This window comes from Peromyscus maniculatus, chromosome 8, assembly GCF_049852395.1.
Source record: "Peromyscus maniculatus bairdii isolate BWxNUB_F1_BW_parent chromosome 8, HU_Pman_BW_mat_3.1, whole genome shotgun sequence".
In the NCBI taxonomy this organism is placed as follows: domain Eukaryota; kingdom Metazoa; phylum Chordata; class Mammalia; order Rodentia; family Cricetidae; genus Peromyscus; species Peromyscus maniculatus.
Genome location: NC_134859.1, coordinates 54,609,025 through 54,632,162, shown reverse-complemented (window position 1 = coordinate 54,632,162; position 23,138 = coordinate 54,609,025). Strand labels below are relative to the sequence as shown.

At 54.2% G+C, this 23,138-nt stretch overlaps 2 protein-coding genes and 1 pseudogene across 2 annotated transcripts; 2 read left to right on the top strand and 1 right to left on the bottom strand.

Moving 5' to 3' along the window:
- The first annotated feature begins 2,251 nt into the window (after window positions 1–2,251).
- On the top strand, window positions 2,252–2,861 carry LOC107400779 (enhancer of rudimentary homolog pseudogene; annotated as a pseudogene).
- Window positions 2,862–7,632: 4,771 nt separating this feature from the next.
- Window positions 7,633–13,450, top strand: Slc2a4 (solute carrier family 2 member 4). Its single transcript, XM_006973409.4, has 11 exons — window positions 7,633–7,911; window positions 9,169–9,285; window positions 9,375–9,547; window positions 9,638–9,762; window positions 9,872–9,987; window positions 10,088–10,250; window positions 10,364–10,551; window positions 10,716–10,820; window positions 10,931–11,032; window positions 11,643–11,846; window positions 12,388–13,450. Exons 1-11 carry the CDS (start codon window positions 7,879–7,881, stop codon window positions 12,589–12,591), a joined length of 1,530 nt encoding a protein of 509 aa, XP_006973471.1. The 5' UTR covers window positions 7,633–7,878; the 3' UTR covers window positions 12,592–13,450.
- A 576-nt stretch (window positions 13,451–14,026) lies between these two features.
- Ybx2 (Y-box binding protein 2) lies at window positions 14,027–19,632 on the bottom strand. Its single transcript, XM_015992296.3, has 9 exons — window positions 19,305–19,632; window positions 18,617–18,680; window positions 17,287–17,320; window positions 16,303–16,392; window positions 15,444–15,728; window positions 15,229–15,332; window positions 14,905–15,082; window positions 14,489–14,573; window positions 14,027–14,397 (listed from the first exon to the last, which is right to left on the bottom strand). The coding sequence occupies exons 1-8, from the start codon at window positions 19,576–19,578 to the stop codon at window positions 14,523–14,525; spliced, it is 1,080 nt and encodes a 359-aa protein (XP_015847782.3). The 5' UTR covers window positions 19,579–19,632; the 3' UTR covers window positions 14,027–14,397; window positions 14,489–14,522.
- Between the last annotated feature and the right edge of the window lie 3,506 nt (window positions 19,633–23,138).

The window sequence follows — 23,138 nt, the reverse complement described above, 5'->3', positions numbered from 1 at the left end:
CAGCTTTTCTCTGAAGAAATGAAAGCATATGTCCATCCAAATACCTGCAGAAACGCGTAATAAGCCCAACAAGAGACTGGGAAGGCAAATTGTGAAATATTCATAGATTAGAATCCTATTCGTGGGCCCGAGAAATGGCTTAGGGGGTACGGGTGCTTGCCATCAAGCCTAACGACTCAAGCTTGAGCCCCAAACCCACATTTGTAGAAAGAGAAGACTAACTCCCATAAATTGTCCTCCGGCCTTCAAATGGTGCACTGTGGTAGACTCAATGTGCACACAAAGATACCAGGACAAATACATAAATGTAGTAAAAAAAAAAATACTGTCCAATAATAAGAAGGAATGAAGCCAACCAAACGTGACGACATATGCCTGTAATTCCAGTATTTGGGAGGTGGGGCAGAAGGATCAGAAATTCAATGTTATACTCAACCACATAGCAAATTCAAGGCCTGCCTGGGCTACATGAGGCCCTGTCTCAAAAGCAAACAGAAAATTAAAAAATTGGGCTGGCCAGGCGACGGTGGCACACGCCTTTGATCCCAGCACTCGGGAGGCAGAGGCAGGTGGATCTCTGTGAGCTCGAGGCCAGCCTGGTCTACAGAGCGAGATCCAGGACAGGCACCAAAACTACACAGAGAAAACCTGTCTTGAAAAAAGAAAAAGAAAAAAAGAAATTGGGCTGGAGAGGTGGCTTGTGGATTAAGAGAGAGTAGCCTGAACTGTTCTTGCCAAAGATGGAGTTCAGTTCCCAGCATCCACATCAGACCAGCTCACAGCTTTCTGTAACTCCCAGTTCCAGGGTAGCTGATGCCCTCTTCTGGCCTCTTTGGGCACTGGCTGTACACATGCTACACTTTTATACATGCACCCAAGATGCTTATAAACATAAAATATATTCTTTTAAGGACAGAAGGAAGCTTTTAAGGTGATCAATGTGTTCGTCACCTTTACTATGGAGCTGGTCACTGGCATATACCTGTGTCATAACCCCAAACTGTACACTATATACTTCATGTGATAGCTTCAATGTCAATCATATCTTTGTTGTTGAGACAGGGCTTCTCTGTGTAGCTCTGGCCATCCTGGAACTCACTCTGTAGACCAGGCTGGCCTCAAATTCAGAGATCGGCCTGCCTCTACCTCCCAAGTGCTGGGATTAGCTGCCAGCACCCAGCTCAACGTCAATTATATCTCAGTAAATCTACTTTGAAAACCAAATGAGTTTCCCCGCTGGACCGGTTCTCTGCAACTATGTATCATTCACCTTCACTAGGGCCGAAAGATGCAGCTACTATTATTATCGCCCTTCTCATTTTACCAGCTAGGTAAATAAAGCGAAAAGAGGAGCTCAGGTCACTTCCCAAAGGGCACCACGTTAGTGAGCGCTGGGCTGGGGCTCAGCTCAAGCTGTCATACTCCAGACTGTGCCAACCCTGGGGATGCTGAAGAGGACAGTGGTGACAGAGCCCTCCTGCGCTGCCGAGAGACTGGGACAGCCGTTCTGAAGAAAGCTGGCAGGATAGTACGGAATCACAGTAGGCAGCACCCTATGACTCAGCGACCCTGCTTCCACAGGTAGTTATAAATATAGACAGAGTCACGGTCACGACACAGACCAAGCTCCCGAAGGAACGGAGTAGAAAATAGTCGTTGCCACATTAGTATTCGTTGTGGTTGGAAGTTAGATGGGACAGGGGAGACCATGAGTGAGATCATAAGCAGGTGAGATAAGATGATCCTGCCTGCCTCTGCCTACTCAGTGTTCCACTATGTGTTTTGAAACAAGGGCTATGTCACCAAATAGTTAGGCTGAGCCTACCTCCACCTCCTGAATGGAATGTTGGGATTTCAGGCCTGTGACACACTGCCTGTTTTAAAATGTGCTGGGGGTGGAATTTAGGGATTCATACATGCTATCAACTCTACCAACCTGACCCCAACCTGGAGAGACACTTCTAAAAGGAAAACCAGGCTGGCGAGATGTCTCGGTAGGTAAAGCAATTCTGTGCAAGCCCAACAACCTGGATCCTACCCTGGAAGGAAAGAATCAACACTAACAGCTGCCTTCTGACTTCCACAAGTGTGCCATGGTGTGCGTGCACACACACACACATACACACACCACCACCACCACCAACAACAACAACAACAACAGCAGCAATAACAATGTATTAGAAACAAGATAATCTAACAAAACATAGATCAATGAAGCCACGAATCATGAATTGTGCTATGGTGGGTATGGTGACTCACAGCTGAATCCCAATTCTCTGGAGGCTGAGACAGGAGGACCGCTTTGAATTCCAAGCTAGCCTAGGCAACAGAGTGACACTGTCTTGAAACTTAGGTTATTGGTTCAGTACTCTGCATCTGTCCCAACCACACAAATAAAACACAAGAAAGGGCAGAGACGGATTGGTTGGCAGCGTTGCGGCTGAGATCGTGTGGGGTGGCAGTCATGTAAGTGGCGGCTGCCCCAAAGCGTTTGGCACAATGTCTCACACCATTTTGCTGGTACATCCTACCAAGAGGCCAGAAGGCAGAACTTATGCTGACTATGAGTCTGTGAATGAGTGCATGGAAGGTGTTTGTAAATGACCGAAGAACATCTGAAGAGAATGAATGATATCATTCATACGATATCAGTCAGTTGTTTGACTTGATCGACGATCTGGCAGATCTCAGCTGTCTTGTTTACCGAGCTGATACACAGACTACCAGCCTTATAACAAAGACTGGATCAAAGAGAAGATCTACGTGTTCCTTCGTCGACAGCCCAACAGGCTGGGAAGTAGTTGAGTTGGAAGCATTCGGGGCTGGGGAGTGGGCTTGGAACAGATGCATAGGTTGTGCGGTAGTGAAGGTTTTGTATGATAGTAACCTTGTTTCCATTCTGTTACTAGAGCCAAGATTGAATGTATGACATGACAGTGAATGATCTTTTCATTCTGAAACCACCATTGCCCCTTTGCTCCTTTCCTTTCTTTTTTACTTAAACGTTTTTATGATAATTCAGAGAAGGTGTTCTTTGCCAGTTAAGGTTGGTTCCAGTCCTGGAAACTGTTCTTATCTGCTTTCTGGCAGTGAGTGCACCAACCCTTTGTGGGGGTAGGCATGGTGACGAGCTTAGTTGTGTCCTCTGGGAAAGTCTTAGTGAAAATAAAGAAATGTTCTGAAAAAAGGAAGGAAGGAAGGGCGGAGAGGAGGAGGGGATATTTCTGGAACTCAGGGTGAAGCTCCAAAACCCACCCCGGAGCTGGAAGCAAAGTGAACCTGTACAGTGGTGGAGAGCTGGAGGCAGGTCTGGGGAATACCCTGGGTTTCTCCTGCAGGTCAGTCTCTTGCCTCCTTACCTAGATACAGGGTTTAGACTACAAAAGTCTGCAGGGATCACCTCCCCGAGATAAGGAGCAGAGATTAGGAGAGCTCCAATGGGCCCCATTGTAAACCAGCCCAGGTCTCCGTAAAAGATCAACACACACACAGCTCCAGTGCAAAGCTTCCCGTTTCCTGTGTCTCCTTCCCTTTCCTTCCCATCCACTATTAGTCACCCCCTTCTCCCAGCTTCCCAGCCTCTTTTCTCCTTCCCGACCCCCACCATTCCCTCTCTGAACCCTCTGCTTCTCCAGCACTTTTTTTTTTTTTCGAGACAGGGATTATAGGATGTGTCACCATGCCCATAGTTCATAGTGCTGGAGATTCATGCATGCTAGGCAAGCACTCTAGGCATCCCCTCCTTTCCACAGTCTTTTTTTTTTTTAAGATTTATTTATTTATTTATTATGTATACAGTGTTCTGTCTGCATATATCCCTGCAGGCCAGAAGAGGACACCAGATCTCATTACAGATGGTTGTGAGCCACCATGTGGTTGCTGGGAATTGAACTCAGGACCTCTGGAAGATCAGCCAGTGCTCTTAACCACTGAGCCATCTCTCCAGCCCTTCCACAGTCTTTTAAATTTTATTCATTCATTTCTGTGTCTGTGTCTGTGTGTCTGTGTCTCTGTGTGTCTATCTGTGTGTGTCTGTCTGTGTGTCTGTCTGTGTGTCTGTATGTGTCTGTGTGTGTGTCTATGTGTGTCTGTGTCTATCTGTATGTGTCTGTGTGTCTCTGTGTGTGTCTGTGTGTGTCTGTGTCTATCTGTATGTGTGTGTCTGTGTGTCTGTGTGTGTCTGTGTATCTGTGCCTGTGTATCTGTATGTGTCTGTATGTGTGTCTCTGTGTGTGTGTGTTTATGTGTCTGTGTGTCTGTATGTGTCTGTGTGTGTGTCTATGTGTGTCTGTGTCTATCTGTATGTGTCTGTGTGTCTCTGTGTGTGTCTGTGTGTGTCTGTGTCTATCTGTATGTGTGTGTCTGTGTGTGTGTCTGTATGTGTCTGTGTGTGTCTGTGTATCTGTGTCTGTGTATGTGTATGTGTGTCTCTCTGTGTGTGTGTTTATGTGTCTGTGTGTCTGTGTCTCTGTGTATCTGTGTATCTGTATGTGTCTGTGTGTATGTGTCTATATGTGTGTGTGTCTGTGTCTGTATGTATGTCTGTGTGTGTGTGTGTGTGTGTGTGTGTGTGTGTGTAGGAATGCAAGGGCAGGCAGGTGGCCAAAGGTCTTTTCTGCCACCTTGTGGGACAAAGGGATTTAACTTAGGCTCTCAGGCCTGTGCCCAGCACCACTCTACCCCCCTGGGCACTATTTATTTGTTTATTATAATGTGCTCATTTATTTTGTGTATGTGTGTGTGCATGCATGTGCATACAAGTGTACCATGGTGCCCATTTGAAGATCAGAGGACAACTGTGTGGCAATCAGTTCTTCCCTTCTACAACATGGGTCCTTGGGACTGAACTCAGTTATCACATTTGGTGGCAAGGACTTAAATCTTTTGTTGTTATTGTTGTTGTTTTCAGGACAGGGTTTATTTATGCAGCCCTGGCTGTCCTGGAACCAGTTCTGTAGCTCTATAGGCTGGCCTCGAACTCAGAGATCCACCTGCCTTTGCCTCCTGAGTGCTGGGATTAAAGGTGCGCGCCACCACTGCCCAGCTTTCTGATTCCACTTACTAGGCATTTAAACACCAAGGCTAGAGAGCTAACTTAGCACTTAGGAATGCTTGCTGCTCTTCCAGATAACCCAAGTTCACTTCCCAGTAACCACACATCAGGCAACTCACACCTGCCTCTAACTCTGGCTAGCAGATATGGTGCCCTCTTCTGGTCTCTGCTGGCATCACCCCACCCCCACCCCACCCCCCAAATAAAATAAAAACCACCTGTTATACCTGAGAAACATCCAAATGGGAGCAGAAATAAACCAAAGCAGGGCAGAACTGAGGGACCCAGGGCATCAGCCCTGTACCCACCCGTCTACTACCCTGCTTTCACCTCAGCCCAGTCAGGGCCTCCCTCCTATTCCCTTCTGCCTCTTGGCACCCTTCCAGCTCTTTCTCTCTCCCCCTGCCATTCACCTTTGACGGCACCCCAGCATCCCCATATCTCTGTTTCCCTTCCTGCTCAGTCCTCCTCACCCTCCAGCAGTCTCTCCTCATCTTTCTGGTTATAAATGATTATTGCCCCATATACATTATCTGCCCTAATCGTCAGACAGACCCCCATTTCATTCATTCAACAGATAGCCAGAATACCTTGCTCTCAGCTGGATGCATGAATGAGATGATCATCAGCCCCTGAGACTGAGTTACAGAGAAGCAGAAATGATAATGAATAGACTACAAGAGGGAACATTTGGCTGTCAGCAAGAAAGAAGTCTTCGCAGAAGAGGGATTTTTTTCTTTTTCTTTTTCCTTCTTTTTTCTTTTCTTTTCTTTCTTTCTTTTTTCCCCCATGGCTTATTTTGAGACAGGGTTTCTCTGTGTACCCCTGGCTGTCCTGGAACTCGCTCTGTAAACCAGGCTAGCCTCAAACTTTGAGATGTCTCTGCCTCCTTCATGCTGGAATTAAAGGCGTGCACCACCACTGCTCAGCATTCTACCCTCCTTTTATTTTTAATTTAATTTTTTAAAGATTTATTTATTGCCTATATAGTGTTCTGCCTGCATGTATGCCTGCACACCAGAAGAGGACACCAGATCTCGTTGTAGATGGCTGTGAACCACCATGTGGTTGCTGGGAATTGAACTCAGGACCTCTGGAAGAGCAGCCAGTGCTCTTAACCTCTCTAGCCCCCTAATTTTATCTTTTTATGTGCATGAGTGTTTTGCCTGTATGTATGTCTGTGTACCACATGTGTACCTGGGGCCCGTAGAATCCAGAAAAGGGCGTAGGTTCCCCTGGAACTGAAGCTACAGGTATTGTAGCGTCCATGTGGGTGCTGGGAATCAAACCTGAGTCTGGAAGCGCAGTCAGTGCTCTTAACTGCTGAACCCTCTCTCCAGCCCCTGTACCTTCCTTTTAAGGGAAGACGGGAACCAGGGGGAAGTAGTCATGTCACGATAGTCTAGACTAAAGTGGTAAGGGTACAGATGGAGAAAACCAAATAGGCAAGAGAAGAGAGAAGTCAAAACACCAGTGCCGCGAAGATCCCAACCTCCACCATGGAGATGAACTCCTTGGGATAAGGAAATTAGAAGGAGGTCCATGTTTGTATATATTCGTCTTGTGAACTGCACCATTCAGGCGGTCGCTAGGCACGTGGGTCTGGCGCTCCAGAGAGGGTTGCATTGTAGGTTAATGAAATCTCAGGGGAAGTGTTAATGGAAGAGACCCCCACAGACTAGAGGACGGCTACCCTGGTCCAATTCACGGAGGTTCCTCGCTCTCCCTCTAGGTGGCGCCACAGCCCTGCGCTTCTCCGGCGCGTTTTCTGACTCGCGCTCTCCACGCGCTCTGGCATCTCTCTCCCTGGACGTGCCTAGGTCGTGCCCTCTCAGCTGGAGACCCAAAACAGGAGCTGACTCTGGAAAGCATGTCACCCACGCGGCCAGCACATGCCTGGAGGCTCAAGGACTTCAGGGAGAGCAGTGGGGCTGGCGTGAGCACCTGTCCCTTGGGCCCCCTCCAGAAACCAAGGTAGGGAATGTGTGGACGGGACGGGCCGGTAGGCAGCGCCCCGCCCAGGGATGCGTGGAAAGAAAGGGCGGCCAGGTTCGGTCCCCAGACCCTGGGAACGGAAGCTATTGGTCCCTTGGGTCATCCCCTTGTGGGAAGCGTGTCGCGGACCCTTTAAGGCTCCATCTCCCTTGCCCTCCCCCGCCCGGGACAGGCTGGGACACCCGGGACCTGACATTTGGCGGAGCCTAACGTGGGAGCTAAAAATAGCCAGCCCGGGTTACTTCGGGGCATTGTTTCTGACACACACACCCCCGCGCGCCCGCGCGCTCTGTGTCAGCCTGCGGGAGTGGCCCGGTACCCTGGCAAGTGCGCCTTAGCCCGTGCGCTCCTCTTCGACCTCACGGGGGACCCGCTGCACTCAGCTCTTTAAACTTCGCAGTCCAAGATTTTTGCATGGCGGGAGGATCCTTTTGTTTCCAGAACCCAACTTTGAAGACTGGGAGGCTGGCGGGAACCGTAGGGGCGTGTCTCCCCGGCCCGCACTGGGCTAGGGGTGGGGGCGTGGCCTTTTGGGGTGTGCGGGCTCCTGGCCAATGGGTGTTGTGAGGGGCGTGGCCCATGGTGGGGCGGGAGTGAGGAGGTGGCTACAGCTCCCCGCATCTTTTCCCCCCCAAGCGGCTCTCACTAGATCCCGGAGAGCCCTGGTGCTCTCCGGCTCCTTGGCTTGTGGGTCCCACCAGACCCGCCCTGTGCACCTCACTTCGGGACGCCGGGGTCTTCTCCCTCTGCCCTCCAGGCCGGGGCCAGATACCCACCCCGTTCGCTTTTTCTCACTGAAGTGCCCGAGTCCTCGGTTCTTCTAAAACAAGATGCCGTCGGGTTTCCAGCAGATCGGCTCTGAAGTAAGGCTCAGCATTTGGGGGCGAATCGGGGGCGCGGGTCCGGCTTTTCTCGGGCAGGGGTCGAGGTTGGGGTCAGCTAGGAGGCGGTTCCTGCGCAGGCGCAAGGGTTGGGAATGGGGGGCTGGCTATTTATACTCAGCCTCGACAACCCGTGACTGTCAGATTCCAATTCCGCCAAGAGACCTAGTGGATCCGAAAGACTCTTCACGCGCCCAGGCTACGACCGGATTCTACTGACGAATCCAGAGTTTGTCTCCTGTCTTACTGTGCGCGGCACTGAGTGACACCCCCCTGCCTCGACTCTACTTGGGAGGGCAGATCCAGAGTCTCCCCTCCGGAGCTGCGGGTCTGTTCGGACTCACAGTGTTTCTGGGACCGAGGCGCTTCGGGGGCCCCACCCCCACTCCTGGCGGCCCTCCAGGAGGCTGAACTTTCCCTTGGCCTTGCGGTGGGTGGAGGGGCAGAGGGGAGTGTCAGCCCCCACCCCCCACCCCCCAGCTCAGGTTTCCGCTTGGAGACAGACTGTGCCGCCAGCAGCAGCCACCACCGCCACCGCCCCTCACACCACCACTGTTCCTCCCTCTTCTCTTGGGCATGGCCCTCTCTCCCTACTCAAATCCCGTCATATCCCCCAGTACTTAGTCCCGGCTTAGGAGCTGAGGGAAGGTTAGGCCAAGACTTTAAAAGCCACCTCAAAGCAGTGACCCAGATGTCCTTCCTGGAATGGCCCTTCTAGGGCCTGCTGGAGCCAGCCGAGAGAACTTCCAGAAGGAAGAGATGAGGATTGGGACTGATTCTAATACTAAACTTATCAGTTTATAAAAACAGACAATGTCTGGGACACTATTAACAGTTGATTTTTATTTTTGCATTGTTTTCACAGACTGATTAGGTAGCCCAGGGAGGCACTATCACCTCACAAAGAGCAACCCGAGGTTCCCTTTAGAGTGAGGAAGTGACTTACCCAAGGTCACACGAATCTAAGCCTACCTCAAGGTCACAGGGAATTCTGAGGTTCAAATCCTCAGACATTTTTCTGTAATGTGGACACAGACGTCCGTTTTTCCTGCATGCCCAGGTTCCTGTTGAGTTCTGTTTACAGTGAGATCTTTGAACAATTCCTAATATGGCCCACTTTCTCTCACCCAGTATGTTGGATGGAACCCAGCATCTTCATGCTCCAGCTGGGCCTGGGCCCCTGAAGGAAGCCAAGCATGATTCTCTGTGACATGGCTCCCTTTCTGTCTGTCTGTCCAGGATGGGGAACCCCCTCGGCAGCGAGTGACGGGGACCCTGGTCCTTGCCGTGTTCTCCGCTGTACTTGGTTCCCTTCAGTTTGGCTACAACATTGGGGTCATCAACGCCCCACAGAAGGTGGGGGACCTGCAGCTGTCTGGGGGAGGGTACTCAGGGGTGGTGGGAAGAGAAAGGCCTCTCGACTCACCCCCATGTTCTTCCCCCAGGTGATTGAACAGAGCTACAACGCAACATGGCTGGGGAGGCAGGGGCCTGGGGGACCCACTTCCATCCCACAAGGCACTCTGACCACACTTTGGGCTCTCTCCGTGGCCATCTTCTCTGTGGGCGGCATGATTTCTTCCTTCCTCGTTGGCATCATTTCTCAATGGTTGGGAAGGTACGGAGCTGGAGAGCAGGGAGGGGGAGGGGGGAGGGGGGGCCATAGCACAGGTGCCCTGACCGGTCCTCCGCTTGGTGTGCCTGCCAGGAAAAGAGCCATGCTAGCCAACAATGTCTTGGCGGTGCTGGGGGGCACCCTCATGGGCCTCGCCAATGTCGCGGCCTCCTATGAGCTGCTCATTCTCGGACGGTTCCTCATCGGCGCTTACTCAGGTACCCGTGGGTGCTATGGATCTAGTCTGTGCCCTGCTGTCCTCAGTCATGTATGGGCTGCTATGAGGGAGTCTGCCACCTTTGGCCCTTTTTTCTTCCTCCCGCCCAGGGCTGACATCAGGGTTGGTGCCTATGTATGTGGGCGAAATCGCCCCCACTCATCTTCGGGGTGCTCTGGGAACGCTCAACCAATTGGCCATCGTCATTGGCATTCTGATTGCCCAGGTACATAGGAAGCTGGGAGTAGGCGTTGGATTGGGCATCCATAGTTGCGCAGGAAGCCAACCAAAGACCCCTTGACCACCATGCCTGCCTTCTCCCTCAGGTGCTGGGCTTGGAGTCCATGCTGGGCACAGCTACCCTGTGGCCACTGCTGCTGGCTCTCACAGTGCTCCCTGCCCTCCTGCAGCTGGTCCTCCTGCCCTTCTGTCCTGAGAGCCCCAGATACCTTTACATCATCCGGAACCTGGAGGGGCCCGCCCGAAAGAGTGAGCTCTCACCTTGCGTATAGCCCAGGCTCACACCTCCACCCCCCCCCCCATCTTGCTAAGTCCCCGGCCTCCTCTCGGGCTCCGTAAGGCCTGACATTCCCCACCCCCAGGTCTGAAGCGCCTGACAGGCTGGGCCGACGTGTCGGATGCGCTGGCTGAGCTGAAGGATGAGAAGCGGAAGTTAGAGCGGGAGCGTCCCATGTCCCTGCCCCAGCTCCTGGGCAGCCGCACCCACCGGCAGCCTCTGATCATTGCCGTTGTTCTGCAGCTGAGTCAGCAACTCTCGGGCATCAACGCCGTACGTGTGGAGACCCAGGCCCAGACCGCCGGGGGGGGCGGGGGGGGGGGGGGAGCAGGCCACCTCCTCCATCAGCGGTCAGGTTCCATCCTGGGTGGGATGAAGGACCAGACATCCCTGCCGTTGCCTGCCATTCACTGCCTTGCCTGCTCCCTCCCTTCTAGGTTTTCTACTATTCCACCAGCATCTTCGAGTCAGCGGGGGTAGGCCAGCCGGCCTACGCCACCATAGGAGCTGGTGTGGTCAACACCGTCTTCACGTTGGTCTCGGTAACTGCTTGCCTGTGGGATGGCCGCATCCCTGGTTTTTTAGCCCTGGGTGCCTAGAGGACCTATTCTTGTTTGTCCCCAACTGACCAGCTGCCCCGCCCCCTCCACAGGTGCTCTTAGTGGAACGGGCCGGGCGACGGACCCTCCATCTCCTGGGCCTGGCAGGCATGTGTGGCTGTGCCATCTTGATGACTGTGGCTCTGCTTCTGCTGGTGAGGCCTGGGGGCGGTGAGGGCACAGCCGTCTAACCCATGGGCAAGGCCTGGGGGCGGTGAGGGCACAGCCGTCTAACCCATGGGCATAACCTCGGGAGGCTGTGTGGCTGACGGTGGGCCAGGACCATGGATGCTCGGTTCTAGAGTCTGTCTGTTTCTGAGGCACCCTGGCCACAGCGGGGCCTAGCTATATAGCACAAGTTTAGTGGTCCCTGTGAGACCTCAGGAGCAATAGTTCCCAAAGACACATCTTCAGAGCCCCGGGGGAAATCAACCATTATAGGAACGAGAGACCAAAAAATGTCTCCACCCTGAAACTACCAGAGGAAGCCAACAAAATGGCAGCCCTCGTAAATGCTCCAGGGCAGCTCCACACGAGGGAGACTGGGGTGGAAGGCTCACAGGTAAGTTCAAGGCCAGTCTGGGTAACATAGTGAGTCCCTGTCTAAAGGGGGGTGCACAGGGGATGCCCCAGGGCCTGTTCTAGCCTAAAATGGCAGCTTCCACCCAACAAGCCCTGGAAAGGAGATCTCAGTCCTCTGGGCCGAGGGCAAAAGGAGATCTAGAGAGGCCAGAACCAAATTTTCTATTCTCTCCTGGTCTCTAGGAACGGGTTCCAGCCATGAGCTATGTCTCCATCGTGGCCATATTTGGCTTTGTGGCCTTCTTTGAGATTGGCCCTGGCCCCATCCCCTGGTTCATTGTGGCTGAGCTCTTCAGCCAGGGGCCCCGCCCAGCAGCCATGGCTGTCGCTGGTTTCTCCAACTGGACGTGTAACTTCATCGTTGGCATGGGTTTCCAGTATGTTGCGGTAGGTTCCCTGCCCTCTGCCCAGCCCCCCATGGTCAGTAGCCGGAGGGGAGGCCGCTCAGCCCTGGTTCCCTTGCTGACTGGTCAGGGACTCCCCATGCTACAGATAGTTTCTGGGTGAGCAACCACCCTGGTGGAGCTACACCAGAACCAACGTGGGTGGAAATAGATGGGCCGGCAGCAGAGTTACCTTTTAAACAATAAACAGTGGCATAACTTAGACCAGAAATAAAATGATCAACTTTCTATTAATGCTAGCAGTGGTTTAGGAATCTACCCCAACTGTACACTCTTAGAATAGCAAAGGATAAAAGCTAAAGGGGGTTTTCAAGGTAAATTTTCACTTCTGGTCATTTCTGTTGCCTCTTGAAGGAGCCATCTGCTTCTTGACGCGGCCCCAGCTCCCTGTTATGTTAGTCTGTCTGTCCGTCCGTCCGTGTGTGTCCCGTCCGTCCGTCCGTCGTCGTCCCCCCCCCCCCCCCCCCCCCCGCCCGCCCCGGCTTCCCACCCTCTGTCAACACCTCTTTCTCCAACTGTCCCAGGATGCTATGGGGCCCTATGTCTTCCTTCTGTTTGCCGTCCTCCTGCTCGGCTTCTTCATCTTCACCTTCCTCAAAGTGCCTGAAACCAGAGGCCGGACGTTTGACCAGATCTCCGCCGCCTTCCGCCGGACACCTTCCCTCTTAGAGCAGGAGGTGAAACCCAGCACAGAACTTGAATACTTAGGGCCAGATGAGAATGACTGAGAGGCAAGGCAGGGTGGGAGCGCCACCCTCTGCAGCCCCACAGACCCCTCCTCTCCTCAACAGCACTTTAGCCCTCTTTTCCCGTTACCTCCAGGATGGAGAAAACTGCAGCCTGGAGAACTGGGAAGCCGAGGGAAGGGTGGTTCAAGTACCCCCTCATTCCCCTCCGGTGACTCTTTTGGATTATTTATGTGTTGTGGCTAGGCTATGGCCACCCGGTGGGCTCTTCTCCTCTCCTGCCTTCCTCCTGCCCCTACCCAGACTCAGCCACAGAAAACTTCTGTTCCCTTTAGAGAAGTGGACCTGCGGAGGTGAGGGCCGCGCTGAGTTCAGTGGGATGAGCAGGAGCAGGGGTGGCCACGGGAGGAGTGATTTCCTACCAACTGAGACTCCGCCCACACTTGGCAGTTCCCCTGAATTCTTGCCACATAGACTCTGGGTGAAGGGGGTTCTGTCTTGACCCCTCCAGGGCAAAGGACACACCCTCCCAAAATCTAGCCTCTCCTTGGTCCCTGTAGGCTCCACCTTCCAGGGCAAAGGAACACAACAGTATATACCTGAACATGGCAAGGCGCAGTAGTAGCAAGCGTCAGTCTCTAGACTCAGGGGGTTGGCCGCTGTGTCCCCGGGCTGCCTAGTGTGGCTACCAGCTCTTTCTTGTCCCCCTCCGGGAAGGGTGCTAGACCCAAAAGCTTTTGACCAACTAAAGGCAAGAGGGGATTTGAAAGGCTGTCTATAAACACTGGCTGGGAGGGAGCCTTTGGATATTTTTGTATGTTTTGAATGGGTAGGGAGCAGAAACCCAAGGGCTACTGTATTAAATGTGTATATAGATTCATCCATAAAGTCACTGTATGAAGATGAGTGTCCTGTCATGGAGGAACTGGAGGGTGGGCTGAGACAGACAAGATGCCCTCATCCAGCCCTCTTCCTCTTCGCTCTGCCTTGGCTCAAGGGCTCAGAAGCCTCTCGAGTCTAGATTCTATCAGTTTTTCAGGGTCTCACGCTACAGCCCAGGCTGGCCTTGAACTTGTAGTAAGCCTCTTGCCTCAGCCTCCTAGAGTGCTGGTTTATAGGCCTGAATCCCAGTGCCCCACTGTTTTCTTGAGAGAGTCTATGTGGCCCAGGATGCCCTGGAATTAGGAATCCTCCTGACTCCGCTTCCTGAGTGCTGGGTACACCTGGCTCCCTTTTTTATCTATTGCTCTAATTAACAGTAAATGTCTTGTCAACGATGTTCACAAGTGCCCAGGCACGGAAGAGACCTCACCCTCAGTTAATGGACCCGTGATTCTCGGGGATGAGGGTTCTTGTCAGAACTCAACAGCTAGGTACTGGAACAGGGAGTACATGCAGGCTAGTCTTCTCCAAGGTGGTTCCCAAGCGGGTAACCAATGGTTCTTCCCTCTCAGACAGAAGAGGCAGAGACCAGGACAACAAGAAAGCCTGCTTTTGTTTTTATTGGAGGCTCAGGTGGCACATGACAGTTCATAAAATGGCTTCAGAGGTGTTGGGAGGAGGTAAAGGGAACAAAAAATAAATGGGCGGGGCAAACCAATCAGGAGGGGGTGAAGAGCGGGCTGGTTCCTTCTCAGCCTGACTTAGGGGAGGGAGCGGATGCCTCTGAACAGTGAGGACGGGTCCCTTCCTTCAACCCTTGGGAGGGCGAGGGAAAAAAGAGAAAAAAGCCAAAGGCTGTTGCTTTGGCCCTCCTGAGTCTCAAGGGAAAAGCCGATGTTTTGATGTCATGAATTATGGGAAAGGGGGGAGGGGGTGCTGGGTAGTCAGTTGGAAACTGGCAGATACCTAAGAGAAAGAAGAGAGATCATAAAGGATAACTTAGCGGAATCCGGTCCCTGGCCTTTTTCAGTCACCTGTCCTGAGCAGCAGCACTCACCAGATGGTAGCTCTGGGTGTCCTCTGAGTTGGAATCACTCCAGTATGGTGGTGGGGGGGTCCCCACTGTTGATAGGTGCTGAGGTCTGAAGAGACCAGTGGTTAATTAAGACCTATTTACAACCTACCTCAACTTTTTCTTAACTTTCCTCTTCTCACCCCTTCTAAGTTCACGCCCCAACAGCTGGGTGAGGGGTGGGGTATTCATTCAAGGCAATCTGGGCTCCATCGCCTGTTCTGGGGTTTCCAGGTGAATACAATGTCTGCCAGGGACGGGTGGGGCAGGGACGGGCAGGGATGGGTAGGGACGGGCAGAGCGGAGGTGCAGAAGACAGAACCAGAAGCACAGGAAAAGGCCACAAAGAGGCAAGGGTCTTGGCCTTTCCCACACCGAGGTCCGGGCACCCGAGACCTCACCTCTGCGGCTATGGGCTGCCGGGGGCCAGGGGGCTGCTGCCGTCGGCGCTGGAAGTAGGGGCGGTTTCGTGGACGCTGGGGCTCAGGCCGGGAGCCATCAGTGGGGCCTTGGCTGGGCTTGGTCTCGCCATCCCCACCTTCTGTGGTAGGCTGTTGGGGTGGCCTGGGGCGGAAAGGCCTAGAAAAGAAACCACCTCTGACTGGACAGGGCCCCCAGTGTAGAGTCCCTGTTTTCTTGTCCCCATCTGCTCCAGGCTCTTTGAACTCCTCCTTTTACAAGGGCCCAACACTGGACCCTGAAGGGGAAGCCAGGCCAAGTCTTACCTTCGGTACCTGGGCCGGAACCTGGGTGGGGGCACCCGTTCATCTCCTTGCTGTTGGTCCCCCTCCAGTGGGGCTGTCTCCTTGGGTTCTACCCCGTCGGAGCCCTGGAAATACACAAGGCCTAGGTAAGCTACTGAGCTCCGCCCTCTCAGCTGGTCCCCTCCTTCCCAGAATGTGGAGGGCTGCCTCCCTGACTGCAACTCCAGCTGGCTCACCTCTATGGGCTGCTGCTGATTGGGGGGCCGAGGGCCCCGCACAAACCGCCTCCGATAGAAGAAGGGTGGTGGGCGCCGTCGCCTAGGCCGCTGCCCCGAGTCCTCTGCCCGCTCCCCTTCGCTGCCAGGCTCAGTCCCACCCGAGGGAGCCTCTGCCACCATGGGTGGTGGGGCAGCTGGACGAGGCCGGGGGATGAATCTGCGGAACCTACGTCGATTGGGAGCATAGCGGCTGCCCTTCACTGGCACCCCCCCAGGCCCAGTTACATTAGCAGCTTCTGCACCCTGGGGAGGCAGAGAGGGGGCAGTCAGAACCGGCCCTGACAACCAGCACCAACACTAGCAAACCTGCCAGATCACTGGTGGCCCCTTCTTCCGGCCCAGTCCTCTATCCTGCGGCTCCTCAAAATCACTCCTTTCTCCCTCCCCCAAGGGGCAGCAGAAGGAGTTTGTACCCATCTGAGAAGAAACAACTTGTCCTTAGAAATAACTGCCACACTCCCCCCAGAGTGTAAAGACAGGACAGGGTGAGACAGAGAGGGCCACTGTCCCCTCCTTCACTCCAGAGCACTGACTGAGGAGGGTCCTGTTAGGGCTGGGGTCCCGTGGAGAAAACAGACATGAAGTGCTTGGTGAACTAAAGAGAAGAAACCCAGAGGTTACTGGCCGGTGACAGGGATGGATTCTTTAGGACATGTCCTAGAACAGCCCTAGCATTCGACAGCATCCAGGTGAGAGAACACACAGGCCCCATCCCCACAACCAGAGGCAGAGCCGGTCCCGGGAGTCAAAGCCTAGGCCACCAACCAGGCCACCCTCCCCCAGTGCGGCCAGCTCCAGCCCACAGCAGCTCCCAAACCTTCTCTCCTTCCACGACATCAAACTCCACAGTCTCCCCATCTCCAACACTTCGCAGAAACTTCCTGGGGTTGTTTCTTTTAATAGCTGTCTGGTTGGGGGAAAAGCCAGGAGAAAGGTGAGGGCAGAGACCAGGACGTCTCACCAGCTTCAGCCTCCACCCAACTCCACTCTTATTGGAGTCCAGGGTCGAAGGGCAGAGCAAGAAAGCAAGTGTTCAAAGTAGTGGGGACGGCCTGGAGCATAGCTCACAGCACCACAAGAAATAAATGTATTAGTAGGGGAAAGTCATGAACTAGAGGTCTGGGGGATCCACTGTAAAGTTACTACCGGCCCCAAGATGTCCTCCCCCTTTACCCAAAAACTGGACTTCAAAAACTGGAGGCAGTAGAAACTCCAAAGCAAACCAAAGGCTGAAATGTCTTAAGTTGTCAAGTGGGTGAAACAGACTGTGCTTCTTACCTCGATCCCACTGAGTACTCTCCACCAGAGCAGTGGTTCTCAAACTAGCCAGGATCAGAATCACCTGGGAGCATGTTAAAACAGAGTGCCCGGCCCCAGCCCCAAGGCTGATTAACTCAGTGGCTTGGGCAGGGCCTGAGATCAGGTGCTGCTGCTGATGCAGGGAACACTCTGAGACCCAGTGCACCCAAGTGTCTCTGGCCTTGCCCTCGGAAAATTGCCCGATTCCTTCCTGTGGTGTTAACAGGTCCCAGGAGGTGGTGAGCGAGTGTGCCCCATGCCCCGAGGGCACCACACACAACTCTGACAGGTGTTCGGCAACTCAAGGAAAGTGGGGCTAACGGTGGTTCACACAGACACCTGAGGGTGAACCAACAGACCGGAGGCCGGCTCTTCCTCACAGGCAGGCCGTTGTCAAGTTAGGAGCCAGAGAAAGAGATTGTGTGCAGCTAGAGGTTACAGCAAAGGCTTCCAAAGAGAGGGCCGGTGCCTCCGCCCCCCAGGAAGCCAGCCTGGCTCTTACCTGGTGAACAAAGACATCCTCCTTGGTGTCATTCCTGCAGAACAGGATGGGTGGTTAGGAGGTGGTGGGTAAGGCGCTCAGCTCCACTGAGGCCTCCCTAGGTGCCCATTCCCAAGACGGGCCCATCTTCTCCACTGTTTCAGTTCCAGGGGCATGATGGGGCCCCGGGGCAAGAAGAGCAAGCCAGCAGGGCCCCTGAAGCTGGTGCCAAGAGAAGCATGCTGCAGATGCCCAGCAAACACTTAGCCATAAGGAAGTTAGGAGGAGGCCACAAAGGCACCTTGAAGGGGCCAGGACAGCCTCACCTTCTACCCCAGGGGCACCTCAGAACCTGCTGGTGCCGGGCCTAACTGTCCCTGGCCAATATCCCCTCCTCCCCTCAACCCCTGTCGAGGTTGGAAAATTCCACAGGCTCCTTCCTTCTATGCTCAAAGGAGGAGAAAGCAGGGCCAGGGGCATACAAGTGTGAGAACAAGGCATAAGGTGCATTCTCCAGACAGCCACGAAGCTTCTCTTCACCCTCAGCCGGAGGTAAACCACAGGCTCCCTCTACACAAACTGAACAGGGTGAAAAGACACTCCCGTTCCTATGACTTTGGTTTAATCCCAGGACAGGGGACAGGAGGCGCTCTTTGCACGAAGCCGCCTTCCCCAGAACAAATGTTCTCGTCTTAAAGCACTTGGGTCTGCACAAAGGTCAGCCTGCAAAGAGGGATCTGAGGCTCCCAGGAGGGCTTGGCTGGGCAGGGTGCCTGGGCCGGGGAAGGCCACGGTAGGGGAGCCCTGGCTCTCCTCAGAATCGGCCCGGCCTCTCCCACAGCTCAGAGGGGTGGGGCCGCCAAGTGAAGAAAAGCAGCCCTCTAGCTGGGCAGCTTCAGTCCCATCAGGTGTGTGTGGGGATGGGGTGGGGGGTGGGTCAAATGAGCCACAGCTCTGTAGAGAATTTGTGTAGGTGCCTTGAGTGTTGCCCTTAACCAGGAAACCAATGAGGGCTCCAACCAGGAGCCCCAAACATTCTACCCCAAAGGCACACAGCAAGCTAAAAATAATGAAGCAGCTCCAGAAGGTGAGACAGAGGAGCTGGGAAGGGCAGGGTCAGGTCTGCCAAGTTCCTGGATCATTAATCCTCTGCTGCCCTTGAAGATGTGGATGAGGCTTCATCTTGCCAGTAAGCGCACATTTGTGCTGTGGTTAAAGACTCTCAACCAGCCTCAGCTGGACATCACCACCATGTGATGTGGCAGGGGTAGAGATGAAATGAGGTGTCCAATCCCACAGGCCAGTTCGGAAAAGACACCCGTCCCTCCCCCTCCCTGGGTTCCTTGGATACCTGTTGATGAATCCGTAACCATTCCGGACGTTGAACCATTTGACAGTGCCCAGGACTTGGATTGCTGCCAGGCAGAGATGCAGTGGGGACAGTGAGATGGGGGGAAGAGACGGAGTTGGGCTGAGTTTTGAGAGAAAACTAAGCTAAAAGCTAACCTGCCTCCCTGTTAAGTTTTGAGGCACCAAGTATGCTTACCCTGGTCCTACCAATTGGGAGTCACTCACACGGGGGATTCGGGCGTTCACGCCCATGTTCCTCACACCCTACCAAGTCCAGGTCCTTCACCTAGAACCGGCTACTCACCTGGTGCCCCCTCAACAGGCTCAACACTCAACAGCCCTTTCTGGCCCTCCTACACTTGAGGGTCCCCACCGCCCCTGCTTCCCCAAGCTCGGAGGTTCACCTAACAAGAACTGGAGTCAACTACACCAAGTCTCCCGCCAACCGGGGCGTGGCCAGGCCCTGAGGCTTTATTTTCCGACCCGAGGCCCGAGCTGGACCTGCCCGCCCCGCCCGGGAAGGTGCAGCGAGCCGTCCCTCCAGGGGACTCCGCTAAGAGTTCGTCGGGCCGCTGCAGGACCGGTTAGTCCTTGGGGCCCGGCCGACCTTCGGCTCGCCAAACCCGGCTACCCCGCCCCCAGCCCGCCGACCCCCCCAGAGCCGCCCTAGCGCGCGCCGCCCCCCTCACCCAGCACCGGCTTGTCCGCCTGACTCCGGGCCGGGGGCGCGGGAGTCCCCGAAGCCGCCGTCGCCGGGTTGCCAGGGGTGCGAGGGCCAGGCGCTGCGGGGGTCCCGGCAGCGGGGCCAGAGGCGGCTCCGCCCCCGCCGCCCGCCCCGCCGCCTGCTTTCTGCGGCTCTCCCGCGGGCACCGGCACCACCACCGCCACCACCCCTGCCGCCGTCGCGGGCACCGTCGCCGCGGGGGCCGCTGTCGCCACCACTGCCGCCTCCGCCTCGCTCATCCCGCCGGGTCCAGTACCGGCCCCCGCCGCCACCGCCTCCTCCGCCGCTGCCACCACCACCGCCCCGGCCCCTCCCCCCGGCTCGCGGACCGGCCACCGGGCTCGGTCCTCGCGCCCCGAGCCTCGCCCGCACGCCTGCCGCGGGGCCCTGGGCCGAGGCCAATCGCAGCCGGCTGTAGCGGCGCGCTCGGGTCCCGCCCCCCGGCCGCGGGCCAATCCCAGCCGCGCAGCCCCCCAGCCCCCGCACGCCGGCCCCGCCTCCCGGGCCCGGCCCCGCAGCCGCGGCCCCCGCCCGCCCCTCCGTAAGTACACCTGGGCCCCGCCCCCTCCGTCACGTGGGGCGCTCGGCCCAGCCCATTGGCCGGGGGCTCCGCTCCCCTCCCCCCCGCCGCCCCCCTCTCCACCGGCCGCGGGAAATCAAACCGGCTGGTGGCGCCCCAACGGCCACCTGGCTGCTGCGCGCCCAGCCGGGTCGGGGCCGAGCCTCCCAGGTTGCCCCTGGCGACCCGGGTGGGGGGGGTAGCGGCCAGCAGCGAGGGCCTCTCCACCCTTCCGACGGTCGGTGCCTCGACCCTCCTGCCCCCACCGCCCCGGGTGCCTTTTCCGCCCCGAACCTCCCCGCACAGCGGTTATCACAAGCAGAAGCGGCCCCCCCACCCCCGTTTTTATGTTTTTAGGGTTTTTGAAACCTTGAACTCTCGAGCATCTTACTTTCGACTCCCGAAGCGTGAATTCCGGGACAGTGTGGGCTACCGCGAGAGACAGTGTCTCAAGAAAAGGGAGAAAAGGAGAAAGCAAAGTTTACAGATTTAGAACAAAGCCCAGCTCTCTGCCCAGTTTTAATAAATGTATCCATGCATGTAACTAACACCCTAAAACCCCTTTTTAGGTTGAGTATGGTAGATGACACCCTTAATTCCAGCGCTCTGAAGGCTGAGGCAGGAAGGCTCAGTAGTTTGAGGCCAGCCAGGACTCATGTGTTAAAAACAAGCAAACCAAAAGACAAGTTATTTTTGCTGCAAGAAGTTCCCTTAAGCCTCTTCTGGGTAACGCGGACCTCCTGGCCCCCGGCCTCAGTTCTGACGTCTCCCACGCAGTGCTTTGAGATTTTCTTCCGTTCGGGATCGCAGGACCCCTGGCTCACCTGGGGTTTGCTTAGAATTTACTCTTTGTCTCTGGGGGATGAGTCTCTTCAAGTATCAACTATCTTATCGTGGCATTTCTTAAAAATATGCAGTGTTTTGACCGTTTATTTTTTCTAATCCTCTGAACCCACACTAGGCAGTAAAATGCCACAGCAATAAGTAATTTTGTAGTGATCCCTGACATCTGTAACATCGCACCACCGATCAATTTATTCAGTAAGTGTTGTTGATTCCCAATCTGCAGGCGGCTTTAAGTCAGCCTTTCGAGGGCCGCCTCCTCCACTTGAGGGGACACGGACGACACTTTGCAGAGTTCATTTTTATCTGGTAAAGCGCCCCCCGGGGAGGAGCGCGAGTCGCCGCTGCGCACTCCGCAAGTGCGCTCCGGCGGTGCCGGGTCCGCAACGCCGGCGGCCGCGGTGTGGTCTCTCCCTGTCCCGGCGCGCCCTCTGCTGGCCGCTCCCGGAGTCCACCCAGCCACAATTCCAAACCAGAATTCCATCAGCAAACTTGTCCACCCAAGCCCTCTGGTCCTTTCAGAGTTGAGGATTGTGATTTCCAAGCCAATCAGGCATGGTGAACAGAAAAAGAGAAGAGAGAGACAAGAAAACAAATCGCCAGTGAGTCAGTGAGGTCCACAGAAATGACCACTCCTTCCGTACACTGTAAGTACGATGTGCCTGGGTCTAGCCTCGAAGAGGCATCCCTCCTGGCTGGGGAAAGTAATCAGCACAGCTCACTGGTGGAACAGGAGAATCACAAAGGTGTGAGAAGTGTGGAGGGGTTCAGGTGTGGGCTGAGTAATGAGTCCGAGGTGAAGTGAGAGGAATCCCACAGGAAGAGGTGAGCCTTTTTTGTAGTAAGATTCAAAAACTGAGCCTGGCCGTGGTGGCGCACGCCTTTAATTCCAGCACTCAGGAGGCAGAGGTAAGCAGATCTCTGTGAGTCTGAGGCTAGCCTGGTCTACAGAGTGATTTCCAGGACAGCCAAGGCTGCACAGAGAAACCCTGTCAGAGAGAGAGAGAGAGAGAGAGAGAGAGAGAGAGAGAGAGAGAGAGAGAGAGAGAGAGAGAGAGAGAGAGAGAGAGAGAGAGAGAGAATTGGCAAAGGTCAGGGATATAGCTCATTTGGCAGAAAGCTTGGCTATCATTCACAAAGCCCTGAGTTTTGGGGCTGGAGAATTAGTTTGGGTTAAGAGCACCAGCTGCTCATGCAGAGGACCTGGGTTCAGTTCCCAGCACATGTGATAGTCCACAAACCATTATAACTCCAGTTCCAAGGAATCTGATGCCTTTCCTGACCTCTTTGGGCACTAGTCAGCTGCATGGCGCACATACACGCATGTAAGCAAAAACACTCATAAAATAATAAGTCAAAAATATTATTTATTTATTTATTTATTTATTTATTTATTTATTTATTTATTTATTTAGGTTTTCAAGACAGGGTTTCACTCTGTAGCCCTGACTGACCTGGAACTCAATCTGTAGGACAAGCTGGCCTTGAACTCACAGAGATCCTCTTGCCTCTGTCTCCCAAGTACTAGGATTAAAGGTATATGCCACCACCATGGGCTTTAAAGATATTTTTGATGAAATAAAAACTGGTTTTCAGGCTCTGCCTTGTAGATGTCAGACAGTCTACCAGCGAGCTGTAACCCAGTCTCTCAAACTGTTTAGTTGGTTTTCAGTTTGCTTGTTGCTTTGAGATGGGTTCTCACCGTGTAGATTAGGCTGGCCTTGAACTCAGAAATCCAGCGCCCCTGCTTCTCAAGTGCCACCACGAAGGAGAGGCTTTCTTTTCCAACTGAGACATTTGTGGATGACTGACTTACATTGTTTTGGTAGTCCTGGCTAACTCTCTCACTCAGCTGGATCCCCTGACTTTCTTACCCATTTTTTATGTTGTTTTTTTCTCCTGGAGACAGAGTCTCATTAGGTTGCTCTGGCTGGCCTTTAACTCCTTCTTAACTTAGGCAGAACTTGAACGTTAGACCTTCCTCCTCAGGCATCTTCATCACCCTTTGCCTCTTCCCCACCCCAGCCCTCTCTTTTTACGGCTTGCCCTACACAGTCTCAGGACGGCCAACATCTCCGGTGCTGTGTTCTATCACTCGCAGGCCATTTTATTTATTCTCTGGCTTTGGTGATCACCTTCTTTTTACTCTATTAAAATTTACACTTATTAGCTAGGTGCAGTGGTGGCGCATGCCTTTAATCCCAGCACTCAGGAGGCAGAGGCAAATGGAGCTCTGTGAGTTTGAAGCCAGCCTGGTCTACATGGTGAGTTCCAGGACAGCTAGGGTTATAGAGAGAGATCTGCCTCAAAAAATAAAAGAAGTAAACAAAATATTACATTTATTGGAGGATGGAGAGACGGCTCAGTGTTTAAGAGTGCTGGCTTCCCTTGCAGAGA